This window comes from Choloepus didactylus, chromosome X, assembly GCF_015220235.1.
Source record: "Choloepus didactylus isolate mChoDid1 chromosome X, mChoDid1.pri, whole genome shotgun sequence".
Lineage (NCBI taxonomy): Eukaryota > Metazoa > Chordata > Mammalia > Pilosa > Megalonychidae > Choloepus > Choloepus didactylus.
Genome location: NC_051334.1, coordinates 165,250,678 through 165,276,148, shown reverse-complemented (window position 1 = coordinate 165,276,148; position 25,471 = coordinate 165,250,678). Strand labels below are relative to the sequence as shown.

Genomic DNA, 25,471 nt, shown 5'->3' with positions numbered 1-25,471 from the left:
TGATTTGAGACCTTCTTTTCTAATATAGGCATTTAGTTGTATAAATTTCTCCCTAAGTACTGCTTTAGCAGCATCCTACAAATTTTGAGGTGTTGTGTTTCACTTTCAGTTCAAAATACTTTCTAATTTCTTTTTTTTGAGTTCTCCTTTGACCCCTAGGATATTTTGAAGTGTGTTATTTGGTTTTGAAATATTTGGGGGATTTTCCAGATAATCTTTCTGTTATTGATTTCCTTAGATGCATGTGCTAATCAGTACTCAGCTGTATCCTAAAGTGGGATCTTCTGCAGAGTCCTAGAGTTCTCTCTCGGTGCTGCTCTCTCCTCTCTCGTACTTTGTCCTAGGAGCTTTCACTGCCTTGGTCTCCCTGACTTCTCCTTAACTCAGGATATCCTTTGGATGCCTCCTGGGTTCCCCCTCCTTTACCACACCCTGGAAACTCTGAAAGCAGTAAGTTGGGGTAATCGAGGGCTTACCTTGTTTCTGTATGATACCTTTCTGATGGATCCGCATGGAGGTTAGTATATGGAACACTTGTAATGGTGACTCCAGTCTGCTAGCTTTTAGTATATGTGTCCTTAATCTTTAGGCACTTCTGAATGCGAAGAAATATGTGTAGGAAAGCAAATTAGCTAGCTGGTTCTGGGAGAGCCATTAGTTGAGATGGAATCGAGCCTAGAGAAATGGACTTTGCATACTGAGCCTGGGTCCCTGGTCTCTGGCCATGTTAGTGAAAGGGGGCAGGAAGAGGGAAGAGTGATAAACATTGGAGCTTTAGCATTCAAAATGCATAAACTAATAAAATTAGCCTTGGGAAGAAAGGGCTTTTTCTACTTTGGCAGCACCCCCTAGCACCTTTTTGATACGCTAACAGCCCCTAATAAGGGTTGCGGCTGGCAGTTGGCCTGTTCAACCTAGAAGCAGTCCATTGATTTACTATTTAGTTGATGAATATTAGTGAATATTCACCAATATTAGTGTACTAATATTTTAGTATACCATGTCCTGACAAAGACTTTTTTTAAATAAAGGGGATTTATTAGATTACAGATTTACAGTTCTAAGGCTATAAAAACTCCAAACTAAGGCATCAACAAGAGGATACCTACACTGAAGAAAGGCCGATGGTGTCCAGAACACCTCTGTCAGCTGGGAAGGCACATGGCTGGCATCTGCTGGTCTCTTGCTCCCGGGATGTGTTTCAAAATGGCTTTCTCCAAAATGTCTCTGGTCCCCTGTCTCAGCTTCTCTCTCTCAGCTCCTGTGCATCCTTGCTTATTTCTCCTGGGGCATTTCTCTCTAAGCATCTGGGGGTCCTCTCTTAGCCTCTCCGGGGCAAACTCTGGGCTTCATCTCTTAGCTTAGCATCTCCAAACATCCTTCTTTCTGCATCTCCAAGCATCTCTAAGAGTCGGCGTCTGGCTCTTGAGCTCTCTTAAGTACTCCAGTGAACAAATCAAGACCCACCCTGAACGGCGGGGTCCACACACCTTCATGGAAATAATTCAGAGTTCTCACCCACAGTTGAGTGGGTCACATCTCCATGGAAACACTCAATCAAGAGGTTCCACCCTAATCAAAAGACTAATAAGTGTGCCCCCACAAGATTGCCTTAAAGAACACTAGCAAAGAATCTTGAGGACCAAGATTTACTCTGAAAGAAATACCTGTTAAAAACTTACACATACTTTACCAAAAAATCAAGACAGAAGAGGAGATAGTCATAAGCCAACATTTCAGATTTGTCAGTAAAATGCTGGCTTTTACTCCATGTTTTCTTACATTCGTACATGCTTACATTAGCTGCTCTTCACTAAATTCTTGATCTCAAGTGGAAAACGGATGGTTATTCCACAGTTTGAAAAGTATGATTTGTAGTATTTACAAGGAGGCTTCTTTTCTCATGAATTTTGTTGATGTGGTAACTTAATGCTTGCACGCCACACCAGGGCTGTGAAACACAACATTTACAGAACTGTTAAAGAGGAAATTAATCATTATGTATAAAAGGCAACTTCCTAATAATATAAATACAAAGTGATAATTTATAGCATCAAGCAAATGGATTGAATAGAAAGGGTTGCTCGTCTCTTCAGGTCATGGGTTAATTCTAGAAAGCATTCTAGCTCATTCATCAATAGCCAGTCATTGTTTATAAAGGAGTAACTAATGGCATTTAATAGCCGAACTGGAGGCCCCTTGACCTGTCTCAAGAATTTTGAATGTTTATTTAATGCAAGAAAAGTGGCTGGGGATAGAAGTTCCGGAAGTACATGATGTTCTTTTTTTCTGTTTAAAGGCAGGATATTTACATAAAAAACTTTTACATGGAAAAGTTTTGCCTTTTCACTCTAGTTTTTCCCGTGTTAAATCAGGACTACTTATATTAAGGGCAATCAAATTTTAGAGCTGGGAAGTACTTATCCCCTGGCTCCACCATTGTACTGAGCTCACCTCTGGCAGAAGAGGTAGTATGGGAAAGAAATACATGGGTTGGGGGTGATTGACCTGCTTATTCCTGATTTCCCTCTCCCTGATTCTTTGCCCAATCCTTTTTTTTTTTTTTTTTTTTTTTTTGCTAGAGCTCACCACTTCTTGATTGTTTTTTTTTTCCATTTTATTGAGATGTATTTGCATACCATACAGTCATCCATGGTGTGCAATCAACTGTTCACAGTACCATCATATAGTTGTGCATTCATCACCCCAATCTATTTTTGAACATTTTCCTTATACCATAAAGAATAAGAATAAGAAATAAAAGTAAAAACACCCAAATCACCCCCCCCATCCCACGCTATTTTTCATTTGGTCTTTGTTCCCATTCTTCTATTCATCCATCCATACACTGGATAAAGGGAGTGCGATCCACACGGTTTTCACAATCACACTGCCACCCCTTGTAATCTACATTGTTATACAATCGTCTTCAAGAATCAAGGCTACTGGGTTGGAGTTTGGTAGTCTCAGGTATTTACTTCTAGCTATTCCAATGCATTGAAACCTAACAAGTGTTATCTATATGGTGTGTAAGAATGTCCACCAGAGTGACCTCTTGACTCCATTTGAAATCTCTCAGCCACTGAAGCTTTGTTTTGTTTAATTTCGCATCCCCCTTTTGGTCAAGAAGATGTTCTCAATCCCACGATGCCGGGTCCAGATTCATCCCCGGGAGTCATATCCTGCATCGCCAGGGAGACTTACACCCCTGGGAGTCAGGTCCCATGTAGTGGGGAGGGCAGAAGTTCACCTGCCAAGGTGGCTTAGAGAGAGAGAGAGGGCCACACCTGAGCAACAGAGAGGCACTCTGGGAGACTCTTAGGCACAATTGTAAGCAGGTTTAGCCTCTCCTTTGCCCAATCCTTTTGGTACATGTGAGTTGTGTAGAATAGTCTTTTTTTAATATAATATCAACTCTCTTCCTAGGGTTGACGTTTCTCCATTCCCTCTTTTTCGCCCCACCTTCATAGATGTTTGGGACATTTCACAGCTTTGGCAGTTAACTCTATTAGGTATTGCCCTTTGGATAAAGAGCTTCCAGTTTTATAGGACCCTGGGTCTTAGCAAACCTTTAACATCTTTGGCTTCATTTATGTTCCTCTTAGGTTGATGTTTCAGTACACCAAGACAGATAAAAACCACTCTTAAAAGATCTTTTTAAATAACTGTAGCTATAAAGAAATTCCAAGAGAGAAAGTATCACCTATTACTTAATAGTGTATATTTCTGGAGCATCTACTATATGTCAGGCATTGTCCCTATGGGTGAATAATAGTAGCCCCATTTTATAGATGAGGCAACTGAGGCTCAGAGAGGTTAGATCATTTGCCTCACCAGCTCATAAATGAGATATCCCATGCTTTTCCCACTGCACCTCACTGCTTCATCCTCAGATTCCTAACATATCATGGTGTTTATTTCCCTCCCTGGGTTAAGTAGTGGCCATTCATGGACTCAAGGAGTAGCAGCTGTTTGAGCTTCCAAACTGAAAATTGAAGGGGAAATAAACCCTGCTCATAGAAACCATATTTCAAGTGCTTGTAAACCACCTCTTTTCTGACTCTCAAACACCAATAGCTTCACTTAAAACACTCCCTCTGACCAGCATTTTTCATGAATACAAGCAGTTGGCTGCAAGGGAGATCTAACTTCCAGTGAACTTTGCTTCTGATCATTGTGGACCTCAACATTGAGTTTTGAGAATAATGGTTTAACAAAAATGGAGGTGGGCATTGCAGTGACTAAGGAGGTTACTCTTGATGGTGGGGGACTGGGATTTGAGTATATAATTTGTGCTCCATTCCTCATCGTCCTGGGAAATGTCATGGGAAGAAAAGGGGGAGTGTGGTTGTGAAAGAATTATGCAAGACCATATGAGAGGGTGCTTACTTGATCACAGGAACAGATGTGAAGGTTTTTTTCTCCCTCTCCCTCTCTCGCTCTTCCAACTAGCAAATTATTATGCTTTGGTTGATACTGTGCCTAATTGGTATAGATTTTATAAAGTAAATTTTGTCCACCATCCTAATTAGGTTCCATTGAGGCAAAAAGCCTACGTAGGATTGTGTCAATTAATAGGGGAGACTGAGGCCAGTAAGAATAAGTCTGAGATTAAGTATGGGTCTTCTGGGTCCCTTGATTTTTTGTTCTGTGGACTCCCATAGGTGAAATAGATGAATATTTTAAAACTCTCTACATGATATGAAGGATTAAGGGTTTTATAGCTTCTTTAAAAATTTCTGGTACACTCATAAAACCAAGTGTGGAGAGCGGTGGTAGAGTAGAGGTGAATTGGACTGAAATTGTCTTTCTAGAAATTTTCATTACAACCTGATTGGGCAGGAAGGTTAAGAAGTATGGTAAAACTCTGAGCTTTGATTTGACCGCATGATAGCCGTTCAGTTCATACATGTCAAATTGTGTAGCCATTTGGAGAGCTTAAATTGTCAGATTTTAACTTGTTTTATCTGTTTTATAGAATTTCTCAAGCATTTATTAACCACGTGATCTTTATATTTGCAACTTATATGGTCATGTTAAAAAGTCTTTAAAAATGTGACGGAAAAGAAATAGATTTTCTAAGTGATTAAAATGTTAAATGAATTAGGATATACTATGGATGTTAGCATCAAGCTATTCTCTTAAAGTATAATCTAACATGCACACACACAACCTTTCTAGACAGAATGTGAGTCTTGGAAACCAAAGAAAGGCCCATACTGGTGTTGGACAGAGGGACATGTCAGTCTCCTGATCAACTAGAACATTTTTCCTATAATCTGAGGTAGCTACATGATATTATATATACACGGCTATGCCAATCCCTAGGCTCTTGATCTGAATGATGAACTCTTTAAGAATATTTTACTTCCTCCATAAAATGTTCAGTGTCTTGGCTTTTTTTTGACCTGGAGCACTTTGAAGCCTGAAAGATGAAACTTTGACATTTTATGGAACTTTACAATGAAAACTGAGGTAGAGATGCCACTCTGCCCCCCACCCCATGGAAATAACACAACTGTAGATAACCCTGCAATAAAAATGCAAGCAAGCTTTGGGAATTACTTATTAATTGAGTCCCAAAAGCACAATTAAAGAATTCTCAACATCCAGTTGTCTGCCTTAAATGATGTGTGCCAGTTTCACGAGCAATATAATAAAAGTCCCAACATAGGGAAGAACCCGTGGTTGCCATTGGTATCTGCTTTTTTAGTTTATGAACTATTAATAGCGCTGGGTTGACATAGGTGTTCATATTGCCCTCAACAACCAGGCTCTATTTTTCCAATATATGAGAGCTATGCATGCAGTACACCAGGCATGTAATAAAGAGCACAAACCATGGTATCTGATTCCTCAGATGAGTGAGCACCACTTGACAAGGATGTGAGCAGTTCCAGCATGGTACGGGGAAATGGATCAGATGATTTTTAAGGTCCCTTCTCACCCTTTGATTCCCTAACTTTGAATTCTAAAGAAGTGCTGCATTCATTTCATCATTTTTCTTGACACCTAGTTGACAGAGACTTCTGTCCCCAACATAGCATTAAAAAAAATCACACCTGGGAATGCAGTGAAAGTTTTAAAGACACAATTCATTGGAAATAACCCCCCCCCCCCAATTAAAACATGAATGCTTACCCTGAATGTTTTACATTCAAGCCAGCCCCAGAGCTGGTGGTGATTGCTAATGAGAGGTGAAATGGGAAAATTTTCATCTGCTGGAGCAGTGGTTCAGCAGAATTACAGATGACCAGGCCCCCAGCCCCAGAGTATCTGATTTAGTAGGTCCAGGGTGGCCAAGAACTTGAATTTCTAATCAATGCCCAGGTGATAGGATGTGGCCGGTCCTAGGAACCACACTTTGAGAAACACTTAAGGGGATTTTGGAAAGGATAAAAGGCTTTCCCAGGGAACTGACTTGAGTTATACTTCTTAGTTCTTCAGTACTTCCCTATAGCTCTCTTTCTGTAGCACTTGCTGGCCCATTCCAGGGAGAGAACTTGGGTAAAAGTGCCAGGCCATGTACTTGTATTGCGATAAAGATGTAACGGGCTTGAGTAGTTGTCCTGCCCATTTGTTTACTCTTCACAGGGAGTCCAGTTTTCCTTTCTTTCTCTGAAGAAAACCCAGAAATTAAAAGGCAGGCAGTGGTAGGAAGTCAGACTAGACAAAAGGAAAAGGAGAGAGGCAAAAATAATAGTAATAGAAAAGTGTATATTTATGTGTGCCCATGCACATGCACACAAAGGATTTAAAAGATGGAACCAGGGAAGAATACTGACTTTAGCCCAAGCTTCAAGGACCCATGTGCTGATGAGTTAGGGACCCTGGAGGCACGCATATGGAATCTCTTAGTGTGTAAGGAAGATTCACACACACGCATCTTCCAACAAGCTTTCTTTTATTCAGTTGAGGTTTGAGAGACTCTCTGGCATTCATTGTCAGTCTCTGATTTGCCCACCCCCATGTGAGAGGAGAATGTCTTTGTAGCGCTGTTACTTTTTGACAAGCTCGCCACCGTTCTAGCTTTGAAGTAGGTGTCATATTTTCTCTTCTGTTCCGTGATCACTTAAAGCCAGTTTCTTACTGATGTGGTCCTCATGTCTGGTGTAGGTATTTATTACATTTCCTGCTCATAAAACTTGATATCATGAGGTGTTTATTTTTATACTAGGCAAGAGATTCTTCAGTGATTTATGTTACAGATACAGTCAGTACCTCTCTTCGCTGCACTTCCAGAGAAAAGCTTCAGGAGAAAGCACATTTGTACTTAAGTGATTATAATCTTTACCACTTAGTTTGTGGCTTTGTGGTAGCCCCAAACTTTAAGTAACCAGGTATTCTCCTATATATCTTCAGTTATTTTTCCGTGTTGTCTTATAAATATAGAAAATCTGTGGTTGAGTCCATTATGTATTTCATTTATCTCTATCGCTCTCTGGCGCTCACTCTCAGAAGGGACATAGAAAAGAGTTCCATGATGTCAACTGTGCTAATGTTACAGGGAACATTGGAGAACTTATTTTCAGAAAAACATATGTGTTTGCTTCTTAGGGTGTTTCATTATGTTTCTTGGCCTCAAGTGTTTTCCAGAAAGTTTTCCTGTATGTCCTGTAGATAAGTAAAGAAGAGAAAAGAAACAACAATAAAAATTCTTGCCTGAGTAAAACAGTACCTTTTAAAACACCTGCTTGGTCTCAGGTTACAATTGGGGGCATGGTTATCTTTGCTATAGATTTTTGCAGTTAAAAGTTATGGGAAACCTGTTTTCAAAATCATGTGCCCATTTTTATTCAGTTCTTCCTTATTCATGTTGAAAGAGAAGGAAGTAGAGAGGAAGCAGTTTTTATACTGGTTCCTGAGAAATTGTTGCCTTAAAATTTAATCTTTTCCCTTTCTTAGACTTAAATCACATATGTTAGTGACTTTGTGATATAGGTTTCCTTTCATTAACAACTGATCTGAGATGCCAAATTCCCCGAAGGAAATGTACCCTATATACAAACATTTTTTCCATGTTAACTATGTGATTTTCTCCATTTTCAAATTTACTCGAAAAGCATCCAGTTATTTAATTATTGAAAACCCTTTTTTCCCTTTCTTTTTTTGTTTTTTGATTCTAGAATTCTTCAAAGAACTACTTGAAAATGCAGAGAAATCCCTGAATGATATGTTTGTGAAGACATATGGCCGCTTATACATGCAAAATTCTGAGCTATTTAAAGATCTCTTTGTAGAGTTGAAGCGCTACTATGTGGCGGGAAATGTGAACCTGGAAGAAATGCTAAATGACTTCTGGGCTCGCCTTCTGGAGCGGATGTTCCGCCTGGTGAACTCCCAGTACCACTTTACCGACGACTATCTGGAATGTGTGAGCAAATACACAGAGCAGCTGAAGCCCTTTGGCGACGTACCTCGCAAACTGAAGCTACAGGTCACTCGTGCATTCGTAGCAGCCCGCACTTTTGCTCAAGGCTTGGCAGTTGCAAGAGATGTAGTGAGCAAAGTCTCCGTGGTAAGTGCTATTTGCTTTTCGTGTTTGGGGTTTGGTTTTGTTTAATTTTAACAGAAAGTTTGGGAAAGGTAGAAAAATAAATCCCAAGATTTATTTTTGGGATTTATTGGCTCAATAATATTCTTTTCTGTTCTCCCTTCCTTCCCTTCTTTCCCCCTACTACTTCCCCTTCCCTTTTCTCTCCCTTGCTTCTTCTCTCCCCGACTTTGTCTTTATATATACATTTTAGAATTGTAAACAATACTATGATGAACAGCTTTATATATCATTATTATTCTTTTGGTTTTCCTATAAGTGGGTTGTATGTTCACTTTGGAACTTGAATCTTTTAAAATCGGTTTAATACCACCATACTCTTTGGCTTCTATTCTGCTTCCACTCAAGAGAAAGACACATACACACACAGACTCCACATTTGGTTGTTTTGAGTGACTATATTGGAGCCCATTAGTTGCATTCTAGAAAAGTGTTTAATAACCCACATACATATCTTATAAGGTGTGCTTAGGACTCTTTAGAAGATGGAGCTTTCTGTGAAAATTACTGTGGACCACATTGCTCTGGATGTATTACAGAAATTGAAATTATAATATATGGCAAGGAGTTGATGAAATAAACATAGGGAATTGGACCAGATCAGTGTTGTTCAGACTAGGTTATTTGGAGATAGCTTAGGAGGCACTTCAAGGCACTCCTTGATGTGGGGCAAGGAAGAAGGGGGTCTTCTAGGGGTCAAGAATCTGTGCCCTTGCCTTCTGGTTCTACCAGAGAAGCTTGGCTTTCCTTGGTTTTATGTAGTAGAGTGTTGAGCAATATTTTAAGGGGTAAAAGGTTCTGCTGCTCCCTTACCCCCCCCCCCCCCCAAAAGATGACATCTGAAAACTCCTTGAAGGTCCTTCTACCTCTTAACCTTCCATGATTCAATACTAGTGAAGAAACAGATAACAGGGGTAAGGTTTTCTGGAAGAATCAATGTAGTGTTGTTACCTTCAGGCCCTCAAAGAAAAGCCAACTAGGCTTTTTTTGAGGACTGGAGGAGTGGTCAAAATAAAAGCTGTATGGTGATAAACACTAAAATATAAACCTGACACCCTTTCAGAGAGTTCTTTTAGAGTTAGGGCAACCACATAATTTATTGTCCAAACCGGGAGGTGCTTCTTAATTATAACCCAGACAACAGGTGTAAACCAGGATGGCCGTGGGCAAACCAGAGCACACGATGACCCTACTTGGAAAACTTAAACCTACCAAAGTGGAGATAAAAATTCTAAAGAATCGTGATGATGAAAAATCAGTGCTACAGGATATTTCCTGTTAGAATTGGGTGATGATCAGTGTTAGTTGATTGCTTGCAGTCATTATTAGAGTTTTGTTTGTCCCAGGCGGTGAACTGTCAGGAAGAAACAATTCTTTCCAGTATGTTTTTGTTCACACCTTTTCCCCCTCATGTTTTCATTCTAAATCGAAAATATTTGTTGGGGCATATGAGAGTGATATGGGGGTGGGGGAGTAGTGGGGAGAAGATAGTTATACTTAAAGGAATAATCTGGTTCATGATCCTCTTCCACCTTCTGCAACCATTATTAATCTTTATTAATTGATTCATCATCAGTCTTGGAGATGTTCATGTCAGAGTCCCTAAAACAGTGCACAGTTGATCCAGATCATAGTTGCTTACATTGTAGTCTACCTAACACATTTAACCTCTTTTAACAAGTCCTGCATTCCTCATAAGCTGAATAGGCGGAAAAGTGCTGCCAGGTGGTTTGAACGGCTGTGTGGGTGCACAAGGAGGAGAAAGCACTTTGCAAGTATTTGAAAAGTGGTTTCTTTACCTTAAGCCTCTGCTCCCTGAGTTCCAGTGTTAATTCCTGGGAAAAAGAACCAGGCAGCTGATAGGAAGCCCACCTTGGTGTTAACCTCACTTTGCAAGGTGGGAGCCCCATTAGAGAAGTGAGATTCTAGAACCCTCAACCTTGTGGGAAGGAGGCAGAAACAATGGGGAAGGGGTTGAGAAGGTTAGAAGCTTGCCTTTGTCACATTACCCCATCTCCCATGGTAGGAAGAGAAATAAGCAGTTTGCTGCTTCCTGGGGTTGCAATCTTCCTAATATCATTCTAAGAATTAACTGTGGGAAATCAATAAGATTCAATATTGAAGCTTCAAACACTCTTAACAATCTGATAGTTTGTCACCCAAAGTGAAAAAGTCACAAGCTGTTTCTTTTTTTTAATTTGCAAATATTTTATTTAAAATCTTTTAATACTTAAAGATTATTTTTTTCTGATTAAAATTTTTATACACTTAAAAAAAACCCTTCAAAATATAGAGAAAATGTAAGGAAAACCAAAATTTCCCATAATCTCATCACCCAGAAATTAGTCACTGTTACCACTATTCTAATTTTATATTGAGAAAGCAAAGGAGAGGAAGGAAGGGGAAAAAGACATATGAACTTTTAAGATTTTCTTCTCAAACATTTTTTAAACAGGCCTCTGTGTTGGTAATCCTCAAATTGTTTAAAGAAATGACAGATATTTGGGAAACCAATTTCTCATGTTTCTTTTGGTATGAATTTTATTTAAAAAGGGAGATTTACTGGGTCTTAGTATTTTTTAAGTTGAGAAAGTTGCATTCTAAATATAACCCCACAGATTGTTAGAGTTGCCCTCTACTCTATATTTCTTCTCTTCTCATAGCTACCTCAGAGATATTTGCATAGTTGTATGGGAATCCAACGAATACACACTATATGGCTTAATTTACATAGAGGAAACTTCATTTGCCAATTTAGTTCAAAATAATGTTTTTTGGGCTACTTTAGAAGTTGTGTTTGTAGTTGGAAACTTTAAAAACAAATAATGAGTTTGTTTCACTACTGAGCTTCTAGACTTAAGGATTGATTTGAAATTAAACCCATCAACCGAGCTGGGTTATATTTTGTAAGTTACATAATAAAGACACATAGACATCAAATCAGTTTCTGACAGTGCTGAAACACAAATTATGTAAAATCTGTCTCTGGAACGTTTCTGTGTAGAAGCATGTAAGTGATTCTTACACACTGAGAAAATATTCATTACATTAATTTTTGGAGTATGACTATCAGTGAAACAGAGATTTTATTTTAAAATACAGGGGTGGTGGGGACACAAATGACCTGGCTTTCAAAAATGGATTTCAAATTGAGCATGTTGAGTCTATATTTCGTTTATTAAATAAGTAAGATTCTCTACCAGCTCGGGCACTCAAGCAATATGTTTTCATATAGGTTTCCACCAAGGGCCTAAGTGTTGTTTGCAGGTGGAAGTAGAACTTGAGAAACAAACATTCCTTTTTGGGTGCCCAATAGGATGAATTATCTTGGGCTTGAAAAAGACCTTTCAGAGTGGGGAATGTATTTCCTAACTGAAGAGAGCCACCTCACCCACTTCATACACAAAGAGGTCTTTAAAGTCAAATATGAAAAGCATCCTGGTCTTGGGGCTACTGATTGCATACTTAACTCAGAGATGGCCCCACTTTATCTTTTTTTTAAGTTTTTTTTTAATCTTCATTTTATTGAGATATATTCACATACCACGCAGTCATATAAAACAAATCGTACATTCGATTGTTCACAGTACCATTACATAGTTGTACATTCATCACCTAAATCAATCCCTGACACCTTCATTAGCACACACACAAAAATAACAAGAATAATAATTAAAATGAAAAAGAACAATTAAAGTAAAAAAGAACACTGGGTACCTTTGTCTGTTTGTTTCCTTCCCCTATTTTTCTACTCATCCATCCATAAACTAGACAAAGTGGAGTGTGGTCCTTATGGCTTTCCCAATCCCATTGTCACCCCTCATAAGCTACATTTTTATACAATTGTCTTCGAGATTCATGGGTTCTGGGTTGTAGTTTGATAGTTTCAGGTATCCACCACCAGCTACCCCAATTCTTTAGAACCTAAAAAGGGTTGTCTAAAGTGTGCGTAAGAGTGCCCACCAGAGTGACCTCTCGGCTCCTTTTGGAATCTCTCTGCTACTGAAGCTTATCTCATTTCTTTTCACATCCCCCTTTTGGTCAAGAAGATGTTCTCCGTCCCACGATGCCAGGTCTACATTCCTCCCCGGGAGTCATATTCCACGTTGCCAGGGAGATTCACTCCCCTGGGTGTCTGATCCCACGTAGCGGGGAGGGCAGTGATTTCACCTTTCAAGTTGGCTTAGCCAGAGAGAGAGGGCCACATCTGAGCAACAAAGAGGCATTCGGGAGGAGGCTCTTAGGCACAATTATAGGGAGGCCTAGCCTCTCCTTTGCAGCAACCGTCTTCCCAAGGGTAAAACCTATGGTAGTGGGCTCAACCCATCAAACCACCAGTCCCCTATGTCTGTGGTCATGTTAGCAACCATCGAGGTGGGGGAGGCCAATACCCCTGCATTCTCCACAGGCTCCTCAAGGGGGCACTACATATTCCCCCGCCCCCTTTTTTTTTCTTTTTTAAATCAACTGTATGGAAAAAAAAAAAATATAATAAAAGAACATTTCAAAGAGACCATAACAAGGGAGTAAGAAAAAGACAACTAACCTAAGATAACTGCTTTACTTCCAACCTGTTCCTACTTTACCCCAAGAAAGTTACCTAATATAACAACATTTCTGTGAACTTGTTCCTAATATATCCATCAGAAATTAACAGACCATAGTCATTCCTGGGCATCCCCAGAACGTTAAATAGCTTATCTGTTCTTCTTGGATTATTGTTCCCCCTTCCTTAATTGCTCTCTATCGCTAGTTCCCCTACATTCTACATTATAAACCATTAGTTTTACATTTTTCAAAGTTCGCATTAGTGGTAGCATATAATATTTCTCTTTTTGTGCCTGGCTTATTTCGCTCAGCATTATGTCTTCAAGGTTCATCCATGTTGTCATATGTTTCACGAGATCGTTCCTTCTTACTGCCGTGTAGTATTCCATCGTGTGTATATACCACATTTTATTTATCCACTCATCTGTTGAAGGACATTTGGGTTGTTTCCATCTCTTGGCAATTGTAAATAATGCTGCTATGAACATTGGCGTGCAGATATCTGTTCATGTCACTGCTTTCCGATCTTCCGGGTATATATCGAGAAGTGCAATCGCTGGATCGAATGGGAAGTCTATATCTAGTTTTCTAAGGAACTGCCAGACTGACTTCCAGAGTGGCTGAACCATTATACAGTCCCACCAACAATGAATAAGAGTTCCAATTTCTCCACATCCTCTCCAGCATTTGTAGTTTCCTGTTTCTTTAATGGCAGCCACTCTAACCGGTGTTAGATGGTATCTCATTGTGGTCTTAATTTGCATCTCTCTAATAGCTAGTGAAGCTGAACATTTTTTCATGTGTTTCTTGGCCATTTGTATTTCCTCTTCAGAGAACTGTCTTTTCATATCTTTTGCCCATTTTATAATTGGGCTGTCTGTACTATTGTCATTGAGTTGTAGGATTTCTTTATATATGCAAGATATCAGTCTTTTGTCAGATACATGGTTTCCAAAAATTTTTTCCCATTGAGTTGGCTGCCTCTTTACCTTTTTGAGAAATTCCTTTGAGGTGCAGAAACTTCTAAGCTTGAGGAGTTCCCACTTATCTATTTTTTCTTTTGGTGCTTGTGCTTTGTGTGTAAAGTCTAGGAAGTGGCCGCCTAATACAAGGTCTTGAAGATGTTTTCCTACATTATCTTCTAGGAGTTTTATGGTACTTTCTTTATATTGAGATCTTTGGTCCATTTTGAGTTAATTTTTGTGTAGGGTGTGAGGTAGGGGTCCTCTTTCATTCTTTTGGATATGTATATCCAACTCTCCCAGCCCCATTTGTTGAAAAGACCATTATGACTCAGTTCAGTGACTTTGGGGGCCTTATCAAAGATCAGTCGGCCATAGATCTGAGGGTCTATCTCTGAATTCTCAATTCGATTCCATTGATCTATATGTCTATCTTTGAGCCAGTACCATGCTGTTTTGACAACTGTGGCTTTATAATAAGCTTTAAAGTCAGGGAGTGTAAGTCCTCCCACTTCGTTTTTCTTTTTTAGAGTGTCTTTAGCAATTCGAGGCATCTTCCCTTTCCAAATAAATTTGATAACTAGCTTTTCCAAGTCTGCAAAGTAGGTTGTTGGAATTTTGATTGGGATTGCATTGAATCTGTAGATGAGTTTGGGTAGAATTGACATCTTAATGACATTTAGCCTTCCTATCCATGAACATGGAATATTTTTCCATCTTTTAAGGTCCCCTTCTATTTCTTTTAGTAGAGTTATGTAGTTTTCTTTGTATAGGTCTTTTACATCTTTGGTTAAGTTTATTCCTAGGTACTTGATTTTTTTAGTTGCTATTGAAAATGGTATCTTTTTCTTGAGTGTCTCTTCAGTTTGTTCATTTCTAGCATAGAGAAACATTACTGACTTATGTGCATTAATGTTGTATCCTGCTACATTGCCAAATTTGTTTATTAGCTCTAGTAGCTGTATCGTCGATTTCTCAGGGTTTTCCAGATATAAGATCATATCATCTGCAAACAATGACAGTTTTACTTCTTCTTTTCCAATTTGGATGCCTTTTATTTCTTTGTCTTGCCGGATTGCCCTGGCTAGCACTTCCAGCACAATGTTGAATAACAGTGGTGACAGCGGGCATCCTTGTCTTGTTCCTGATCTTAGAGGGAAGGCTTTCAGTCTCTCACCATTGAGTACTATGCTGGCTGTGGGTTTTTCACATATGCTCTTTATCATATTGAGGAAGTTTCCTTCAATTCCTACCTTTTGAAGTGTTTTTATCAAAAACGGATGTTGGATTTTGTCAAATGCTTTTTCAGCATCTATTGAGATGATCATTTGATTTTTCCCTTTTGAATTTTTAATGTGTTGTAATACATTGATTGATTTTCTTATGTTGAACCATCCTTGCATGCCTGGAAGGAACCCCACTTGGTCATGGTGTGTGATTTTTTTAATGTGTCTTTGGATTCGATTTGCAAGTATTTTGTTGAGGATTTTTGCATCTATATTCATTAGGGAGATTGGCCGGTAGTTTTCCTTTTTTGTAGCATCTTTGCCTGGTTTTGGTATTAGATTGATGTTAGCTTCATAAAATGAGTTAGGTAGTGTTCCATTTTCTTCAATGTTTTGAAAGAGTTTGAGTAAGATTGGTGTCAGTTCTTTCTGGAAAGTTTGGTAGAATTCCCCTGTGAAGCCATCTGGCCCTGGGCATTTATTTGTGGGAAGATTTTTGATGACTGATTGGATCTCTTTGCTTGTGATGGGTTGGTTGAGGTCTTCTATTTCTTCTCTGGTCAGTCTAGGTTGTTCATATGTTTCCAGGAAATTGTCCATTTCCTCTACATTATCCAGTTTGTTGCCATACAGTTGTTCATAGTATCCTTTTATAATTTTTTAAATTTCTTCAGGATCTGCAGTTATGTCACTTTTTTCATTCATTATTTTGTTTATATGGGTCTTCTCTCTTTTTGATTTTGTCAGTCTAGTTAGGGGCTTGTCAATCTTGTTGATCTTCTCAAAGAACCAACTTTTGGTTCTATTTATCCTCTCTATTGTTTTTTTGTTCTCTATGTCATTTATTTCTGCTTTAATCCTTGTTATTTCTTTTCTTCTACTTGGTTTAGGATTGGTTTCCTGTTCATTTTCTAGCTTCTTCAGTTGATCCATTAGTTCTTTGATTTTGGCTCTTTCTTCCTTTTTAATATATGCGTTTAGTGCTATAAATTTCCCCCTCAGTACTGCTTTTGCTGCATCCCATAGGTTTTGGTATGTTGTGTTCTCATTTTCTTTCGTCTCTATATATTTAGCAATTTCTCTTGCTATTTCTTCTTTAACCCACTGATTGTTTAGGAGTGTGTTGTTTAACCTCCAGGTATTTGTGAATTTTCTAAGTCTCTGATGGTTATTGACTTCGAATTGCATTCCATTGTGGTCAGAGAATGTGCTTTGAATGATTTCAATCTTTTTAAATTTATTGATGCTTGTTTTATGTCCCAGCATATGATCTATTCTGGAGTAAGTTCCATGAGCACTAGAAAAGTATGTGTATCTTGGTGATTTGGGATGTAATGTCCTGTATATGTCTGTTAAATCTAATTCATTTATCAGATTGTTTAGGTTTTCAATTTCCTTATTGGTCTTCTGTCTGGTTGATCTATCTATAGGAGAGAGTGATGTGTTGAAGTCTCCCACAATTATTGTGGAAACATCAATTGCTTCCTTTAGTTTTGCCAGTGTTTCTCTCATGTATTTTGTGGCACCTTGGTTGGGTGCATAGACATTTACGATTGTTATTTCTTCTTGTTGAATTGCCCCTTTTATTAGTATGTAGTGGCCTTCTTTGTCTCTCAAAACATCCCTGCATTTAAAGTCTATTTTATCTGAGATTAATATTGCTACACCTGCTTTCTTTTGGCTGTAGCTTGCATGAAATATTTTTTTCCATCCTTTCACTTTCAATTTCTTTGTGTCCCTGTGTCTAAGATGAGTCTCTTGTATGCAACATATTGATGGCTCATTTTTTTTGATCCATTCTGCAAATCTATATCTTTTAATTGGGGAGTTTAATCCATGTACATTCAACGTTATAACCGTGAAGGCATTTCTTGAATCCGCCATCTTATCCTTTGGTTTATGTTTGTCATATATATTTTTCCCCAATCTCTATTAATATCCTTTATTGTACCCATACCGAATCTCTTTAGTACTGAACCTTTCTCCAAGTCTCTCTGTCCTTTCTTTGTTTCTCTATGTGTATGGCTCCCTTTAGTATCTCCAGTAGGGCAGGTCTCTTGTTAGCAAATTCTCTCAGCATTTGTTTGTCTGTGAAAAATTTAAGCTCTCCCTCAAATTTGAAGGAGAGCTTTGCTGAATAAAGTATTCTTGGTTGGAAATTTTTCTCACTCAGAATTTTAAATATATCGTGCCACTGCCTTCTCGCCTCCATGGTGGCTGCTGAGTAGTCACTACTTAGTCTTATGCTGTTTCCTTTGTATGTGGTGAATTGCTTTTCTCTTGCTGCTTTCAGAACTTGCTCCTTGTCTTCTGTGTTTGACAGTGTGATCAGAATATGTCTCGGAGTGGGTTTATTTGGATTTATTCTATTTGGAGTTCGCTGAGCATTTATGATTTGTGTATTTATGTTGTTTAGAAGATTTGGGAAGTTTTCCCCAACAATTTCTTTGAATACTCTTCCTAGACCTTTACCCTTTTCTTCCCCTTCTGGAACACCAATGAGTCTTATATTAGGATGTTTTATATTATCTATCATATCCCTGAGGTCCATTTCGATTTTTTCAATTTTTTTCCCCATTCTTTCTTTTATGCTTTCATTTTCCATTCTGTCATCTTCCAGGTCACTGATTCGTTGTTCAACTTCTTCTAGTCTTGTACTATGAGTGTCCAGAATCTTTTTAATTTGGTCAACAGTTTCTTTAATTTCCATAAGTTCATCCATTTTTTTATTTAGTCTTGCAATGTCTTCTTTATGCTCTTCTAGGGTCTTCTTGATATCCTTTATATCCCGTACTATGGTCTCATTGTTCATCTTTAGTTCTTTGAGTAGCTGCTCTAGGTGCTGTGTCTCTTCTGATCTTTTGATTTGGGTGCTTGGGCTTGGGTTATCCATATCATCTGGTTTTTTCATATGCTTTATAATTTTCTGTTGTTTTTGGCCTCTTGGCATTTGCTGAACTTGATAGGGTTCTTTTAGGATTTGCAGACCAATTGAAGTCCTTATCTCTAATTTATCAGATCTACAGCTTCGTGGAGTACACTTTCTCTAACTAACCAGCAGGTGGCGTCCACGAGCCACCTGTTCTCCACAAGCCAGTTCTCCCCTGCTTAGCCTTTTCGGTGAGTGGGGGAGTGAGTCTTGTGGGGTCCAATTGGTGTACCAAGCTTGCGTGTGTAGTTGGTGTTGCCCGCCCTGTATATGGGGCGTGTTTCTGGGCAGTCAGGGAGGGGGGGGTGGCTCTAACAATCAAATCTCCCTGGTGATCCTGGAGTTTTAAAGCTGCTGCAATAGTCTAATCCTTCAGTTCAGTCCTGCCACAGTTTGTCTCTGCCACTGACCCACAAGTCCTTGGTATTGGAGTATGGCTCCTGAGAGTTTCAAGTGGGTCCCTCTTCCAGGCGGTGCACCCCCTGGTCCTCTGTTGAGGGATGACTGTGCTATGTCACAGGTGAGTGCCGTCCTCCCAGGGCAGTTCTGGGCTGCTGGGCTGTGTAGGGAGGCTCCCAGTCTGCTGAAATGATGGCTGAATGGGGCTTTGTTAATTCACACTGCTCTACCTTCCCAACTCTGGGACAATCAGCTGAGGTTGCAGGGAAGGCTAATGTCCACGCCCAGTTTTGTGGAGTGTGCCTGTTATTTGAAGCACTTCCGTCACACTGGGTTGTGTGGGGCAGCTCTGGGCTGTAGGGCTGGCGATGGGCAGGAGTGTTTCCTGTCCACCAGGATGATGGCTGTGAGCGGGCACCCCCCTTTTCTTGGGAAGTTGTGGTGTTTAGTGAATTTTCTCAGCCACTGGATTATTGCCTTTTGTCTCAGAGCTCTTTTAGTTCTGCGCTTGTCTTGACCTGCCCAAATTGCAAGTCTTTGAAGCTTTCTGTATTGGGCTTCTTAGAGTAATTGTTTTAGAAAAAGAAAAAAGAATTAAAAAAAAAAAAAAATAAAGGGCCCTCCTCACAGATCTAATGGGTTATTGAAATGCTAAGAGACAAAGCAATTAGGGCCATTAAGGAAAGGTCCATAGGGCAGAGAGATCAGCTTTTCTTTGGGATTTGCATATGAGCCTCAGGGCCTGAGCTCTGCCCTTCCCCTTTCTATGTTCACCAGAACTGCAAAAATCCTCCGCTTTTATTTTGGAGTTTTTCATGCTGTTTTTTTCTATGCCTGTCTCCTCTCTGCTGGGCTGGCTGCTCTCAGATTCTCTGGTGTCTGGTCTCAGTCTATCTATGGTTGGAGTTTGGATCAGTAGAATGAGTTTCCGATAAGAGCTGCCACTGCAGTTCTCCCTTCTCCTTCCCGGAGCTGACAGCCCCTCCTCCCACGGGACTGAGCCTAGCAGGGAGGGGTGCGGGTCCCCTGGCCACAGAAACTTACAGATTTTGCTGATCTCAGCAGTTCCACATTTTCATGAGTGTTGTATGAAGTATGCCCAAAGTCAGATTGCTCTGTGGTGTCCAGTCCACGCAGTTCCTGGCTTTCTACCTACTTTCCTGGAGGAGTAACTAAAACATACAGCTCACCAGTCCGCCATCTTGCCCCGCCTCCTCCCCACCCCACTTTATCTTTATGAGTGGCATTCCCTGCTTTTCCAGTCTACTTTTGCAACAAAAGAGTTGCAGTTGTAACTTGAGGGTGATTTGAGTATCACAAAGCCTTTTAAAGGCTTATTTAGTACCAGCAAGATTAACCAGCTGCAAGAACAAGACACTTCTTAGTTGACGTATACTTACCTTGGGCTTCAGTTTTTCTGGGCCCAAACTTCCGGTGATTTCTACTCACTTCATTAAGCTTCACAATTCAAACTTTAGAAATGTCGCCTTAATTGGGAACAGATGGTTCAAGAATACCCTGGTGCTACACATCTTTGTATTACTTATTCCATCTTTACTTGTCATGGTTCATGATACATTTCTTATTTACCTGCTTGTAGCAGCAGTTTTGCCTGGAAGGGCGAAGTCTGTTGTGGTCTTTCAAAAACGCACAAGTGGTTACATGCACCATGAAAATTAATAACTCCTATGCCAAAGAGAGCTGCATTATCATGATTTCAATTAACACTGAAATAATGGGACTATGTCCACACACCCCCACCCACCCCCAACTACAGGGGCTATAATTAGAAATCAGTGCCTCACCATGGCGATATCTAAACAGCTGTCCTGCCTTTAAAACAATTCCCATTGCTCCCCCTTCATTTCTGTCTAGCCACTATACCTCCTTAGAAAACTACTCAACAAATGATTGTACCATTTCCCCCAAATCATTTTTAATGTAAATTTGAAAAAGGCTCAATACAAAAAGCTCTTAAGAAGCAAAAAGTAGACATTCCTTCCACCCTTAACATTCTTTCTCATTCACAACCTTAAAAAGACTTAGAATTGCAAAGTCTGCTGGGATGAGGGTGGGGGTGGTAAGAGTGTGGGATGTGTCCAAGGCTGAATAATTTGAGAGATTACACACTCTTCAAATCAAAAATAGAACCCACTTTAAGGGGGTTAACAGAATGACTTAATAGGTCATAACTGCGTCTAATCATTTAAAACAAAACAAGGCACACTTTAAAGTATTTATGCAGCTTCAACTTAATCTACATGTGAAAAAATATTCCTGAGTGAATATAGCTTATTGCATGTATTTTATTGCATTACAAAATTCTATTATGAGATAAATAGGTAGGACATTTTCATCCTTCCTTTCTGTCTGTGTTTTGAATTCAAAACTAGTTAGGAAGTTGTTGAATAAACTCATCACATCCCACGGCAAGTTTGGGTTTCCTATCTCTTTCTCTTACCATAATCCGGGGAAATATTTCCTGTTATTTTTATTGGGTGCTTATGTTACCAAGCAACAGATAAAATCGAGACCTTTTCTGTTTGTTTGGTACTGTGGGCTGCTCAAAAAAAAAAAATTGCAGTGACTGTGTGTTAGGAGCTTGAAATAAACTAAAAGGAAATGTGTTTTTAACTTCAGTGTAGCCTGTTGACTGCCATCACTGTGTAATGTGGCTTAAGGATCGTTCTGAATTACTGAAATGAAATCCAGGCTGTGTGAAGAGTTCTGCTCCAGCATTTTCCTGTTTTCAGGCTGCTTGCAGTAGTTTTTTTAATGTAGTGTTTGGAAAATGCTTGTTATTTGGTAGAAAGTCTCAACCTATTTTAAAACAGTCATTACAGAAAGAGGGACTTTTTTTGCAAAGGCTTTTTATAGCAGAAATGGCATGCAGATACCATGTTAAATTCCTGAGGAAGGCAGGAATACGTGTTTTAAAAAAAAGTCTTAATAAATTGATAAGAAAATGAGGATTCTTCCCCCCACTGACTTTTAGCATGGAACATAGACTGGCTCTTAAAAGATATATTCAAAAGCACCTCTTAATAGTTGCCTTAACATTAGGAAAGACCTTGAAGGATTTTTACAAGGATTGGAAATTGGTTATTAATGTGTTACCGTTATGGATCATTCCTTTTGTATCATACAACCCCCCAAAGAAAACAAATCAAACCTTCTCATTCTTGTATAAATAACCTTAAAACCTTTCTCTAATATAAATAATGCCCCATTTTCTAATAGGAATTGACAGTCTCTGCTACATTTAGCTACAGTATTTTCAAAATTTAAAAACTTGGGTAAAATTTGCATTATTTCCTGGTCTGTTTTGTTTTCTTTCCAAGTCCAGCAGACTTTTCTTGATCCTTTGAATCCTTGGTGAGCACTGAAGGGGCTGGTGAGTGATTTTATATAAGTACATGCTTTTTTTCCTCACCCCTTGAATAGTTCTAAGGACCTAGTTTTGGCTGAATAAGTCATTATGGTTGTATTAAATAACATGTTAGCTCAACCAAGTGTCTAGTCAAATATTGCTCCCTGTAGAATAGTTGCATCCTGAATCACCCTCAAACCAAAAAAGTGATTCATTTGGTCAACACACTCTGAAAACTGCAGATTCTCACTAGAAAACATCCAGCTCCATAGCTGAGGGTTCACTGTTGCGTGGAGACTCTGGGCGCTTATGGAGAAGGGCCAAACCCAAGTGCTGCCCTCAAGTTCCCTAAAGTCTACTACAGAAAAGAAGCCATTTAGCTGGAACCAAACTGCCTGTGTTCAAATCCTAGTTCTGCCATTTACTGGAGGACCTGGTATGTTTCTTTAAGTCTCCACTTCCTCGCCTGTGAAATGAGACTGCAATACTTGCCTTGTATGATCATTTTGAGGCTTAAATGAGTGACTGCATGTACTGTTATCAAATGTCAGCTATCAGTAGACAATTAACTCTGTCATGGAACAGAATGTTTTCCCCATGAATCTTTATATCAAGTCCTTCGTGACCAGGAAACCATAAAAGCAAAAGAAGCTTTTTCTGAGACCATTAAACCATTCTGTGTGTTAGTGGTTGAAAGAGGGAAGGGAGGAACTTACAGTTTTCCTTTTTCCTGTTCTTTCTTCATAACGTTTTGAGAGCTATTTAATCTCTTATATAGGTCTGAAAAATATGACTTTTGTAAAAGCAGTCATGACTCTCACCCCTACCCCTACCCCAGCCCCAAGGATTCTGGAATCCATTGACATCTGGGCTCAACAAGAGCCTTCTAAACAAAAAGGAAAACATCTCAAACCTTAGTCAAGAGCTGTGCCTCAAAGCAGCAATCAGATTGATTATTTTAAGTGCTCTCCCATGCCATAGAGAATAAATACATTACCGAGGATTAAAGGAAGAACTTGGAGTCGAGTTACCCTTGTTTGTATTACCCTTGTTTGTAATACTCGTGTGGCATAATCTCTACTTGGTCTTGGGTCTCCTGGAGTAAATCTACTTCAGTAAATAAAAAGTTATTTGGGATCTCAAGAGAAGTAATTAATTTTTGAGAGTACAAGGGATTAGAATGTGAATGAGCTTGAGTTTATATTCAAAATCAACAAAGCCCCAGAACAAAGTATAACTGTTACATTTAGTTACGGGCAAAAGGTTCACCCCTGGTATGGCAGAGAGACCGTCAAGAGCTTATGAAGGAACATCAGTGCCTGCCATATCAAAAGTATGACCGCAAGATCCACCACTGGATCAAGGAGTTCTTGGACTTGTACCAGAAACACAAGAGAATTTGAAATGAAGCACTTTTTTGCTTTTCTTCCCCCAGGCAGTGGCATGTCTGACGCTTTCACCAACCTATACCACTTCTTACTAAGAGGCCCTTGAAGATTCCAGAAGAGAAACTGCCTTTTTGTTTACCCACTGGATTAGTCTATAGGCAAAAGGCAGAGCCAGTCCTTGGTCCACCATCTTTGTCAGGACAGTGAGGGTGGGGACCAAGGCCTGGGCAGTGGTTGGCATTACTAACACTTCCTCTGTGGGAGATGACACATCACAGGGGACTCCTGCATCTTTAGATTTCATGACTGTTTTAAAAACCCTTCCTCTTTCTACCAGGGCCTCAATCCCACACTAGGATCTTGCTTCCCAGGTTCTGAATTCCCTTCATATGACATTGTGCGTGGTGGTCTGGTCTGATTTGTGGTTGTGAGATGAATGGCAGATTTTCTCTAACTTGGGTATTTCCTGTGTCCTTTCTCATCCCAGTTTTCTTATAGCCTCCCCATCTCTCTTTCCAGTTCTGGTATTAGTTAGTGTCACCATAGCATGTTATAGCTGAGTTCCTTATGATCCTTTCTAGTAGTTATACAACAAATCATGTGCAGAGCATGAGCACTACTTAGCCCAAGAATGAAATGGAAAAATTCCACCAACCCAGCTTCATAATCTTCCTTTAATAAAACTCGACTGTGTCATTTAGTGTTGTCTCTGGTTTTAAAACTTGAACCTCCATCAGCCTATTTTTTTTTAATCCCTCGGCCCAGGCAGCCAATTGACTGCTCTTCTACTGTGTTCTGGAAAAGAGCTCAGTGAACTGTCTTTACATACAGGGCAAGTTCTGGGATGGTGAGTCCCACAGGCCACTACCAGACAGATTGGGCCAGACTTACATACTCCCACTGTATGCACTAGGTTTACTCTGCTCCCTTCATAACTGGGACCAAGAATTGGCCCTGGGGTATGGGTTGGCTCTGTGCCAAGCCTCCATCAGCCTCTTTTAAGAGAGGGTACTTATACAGTGTACTGCAGAAAAGAGTTGACTTGCAATTGAACTAAGAGTACAATGGACTGTTTCCTAGGTTTTTAACAAAAAAGAAATGGGAAAAGATTCCCTTGAAAAAATATTTCTTGAATAAAACTACCTTGGGTTTAAATTTGTTTATCTTATTTCCTAAAAAGGTCCATAACACTTTGGAATGTCTTTGTTTTGTAGAACTGGCTCCATATTCTAACATAGAAATCCTTACTTGCCTTTCTATGTAAATCACAAATAGATTCCAGAATAATCCCTCCACGTAATAGGCGCACAGTAGCCATTGGCTGACACTTTAGCTTTCTACATCTCTTACTAGGACATTGTCTTATTGCAAGCGTAATATTCCACAAATGCTAAGTGCTGCTCTCATTTTTTTCATAGTCATTGCATAATAATTGTTTACCCCTCTAAAATCCAGCCATTTAGCAATCTCCAATGTGGGACCCAGCGTAAAAAAAGAAGAAAAGAAAGGATGTCTGAGATTAGAGTGCCACATCTTCTATTTAAGAAGGCAGGGAAATGTCATATGTCTGGGAAATCTTTTTGACACGAATGTTTGACAAGGTGCAATATCTGGGTGACTATCAGCAAGTCACTTAATCTCTTGGGCTTTGGATTTCTTATCTTTTAATTGTGAGCCCTGCACTCAGTGGTCACCATGGAGCCCTTCCAACTCTAAGACTTCTAGGATCATCCAATTTTCGGGCCACCTCCCCTCTCCAGGCCTGTTTGTGCATCTGTAAATGAGGGGGCAGACAAGTACCAAAGTCCTAGCAATCTGTGACTTTAAAGGACTGAACTTTCAGCTATCCAGAAAACCTAGCTATGCAGAAGGGATGTTCCTCCAGGGTATTGGTTAGCCAAGTTTTACTGCACATTAATACATAGTTAAAACGACTAATGTAGTGCCTAGGAAAACATTTGGGATTGGTTAAAACTGGAAAATCCTTAATTCTTTGTCGGGAATGTTGACATCACTATATACAATTATCATGTTACTGTTGGATGCCCCCACTGCTTTTAGGCTTGAGTTCTGTTTGGGATATGTGTATGTGTGT

The 25,471-nt window shown here is 39.5% G+C and overlaps 1 protein-coding gene across 1 annotated transcript in view; it reads left to right on the top strand.

The window, feature by feature from the left end:
- GPC4 (glypican 4) overlaps positions 1-25,471 on the top strand; it is a 155,485-nt gene that overhangs the window by 110,037 nt on the left and 19,977 nt on the right. Inside the window, exon 3 of the mRNA XM_037821118.1 lies at positions 8,127-8,518. Coding sequence (XP_037677046.1) covers positions 8,127-8,518 — 392 coding nt within the window. The remainder of the gene's footprint in view (positions 1-8,126; positions 8,519-25,471) is intronic.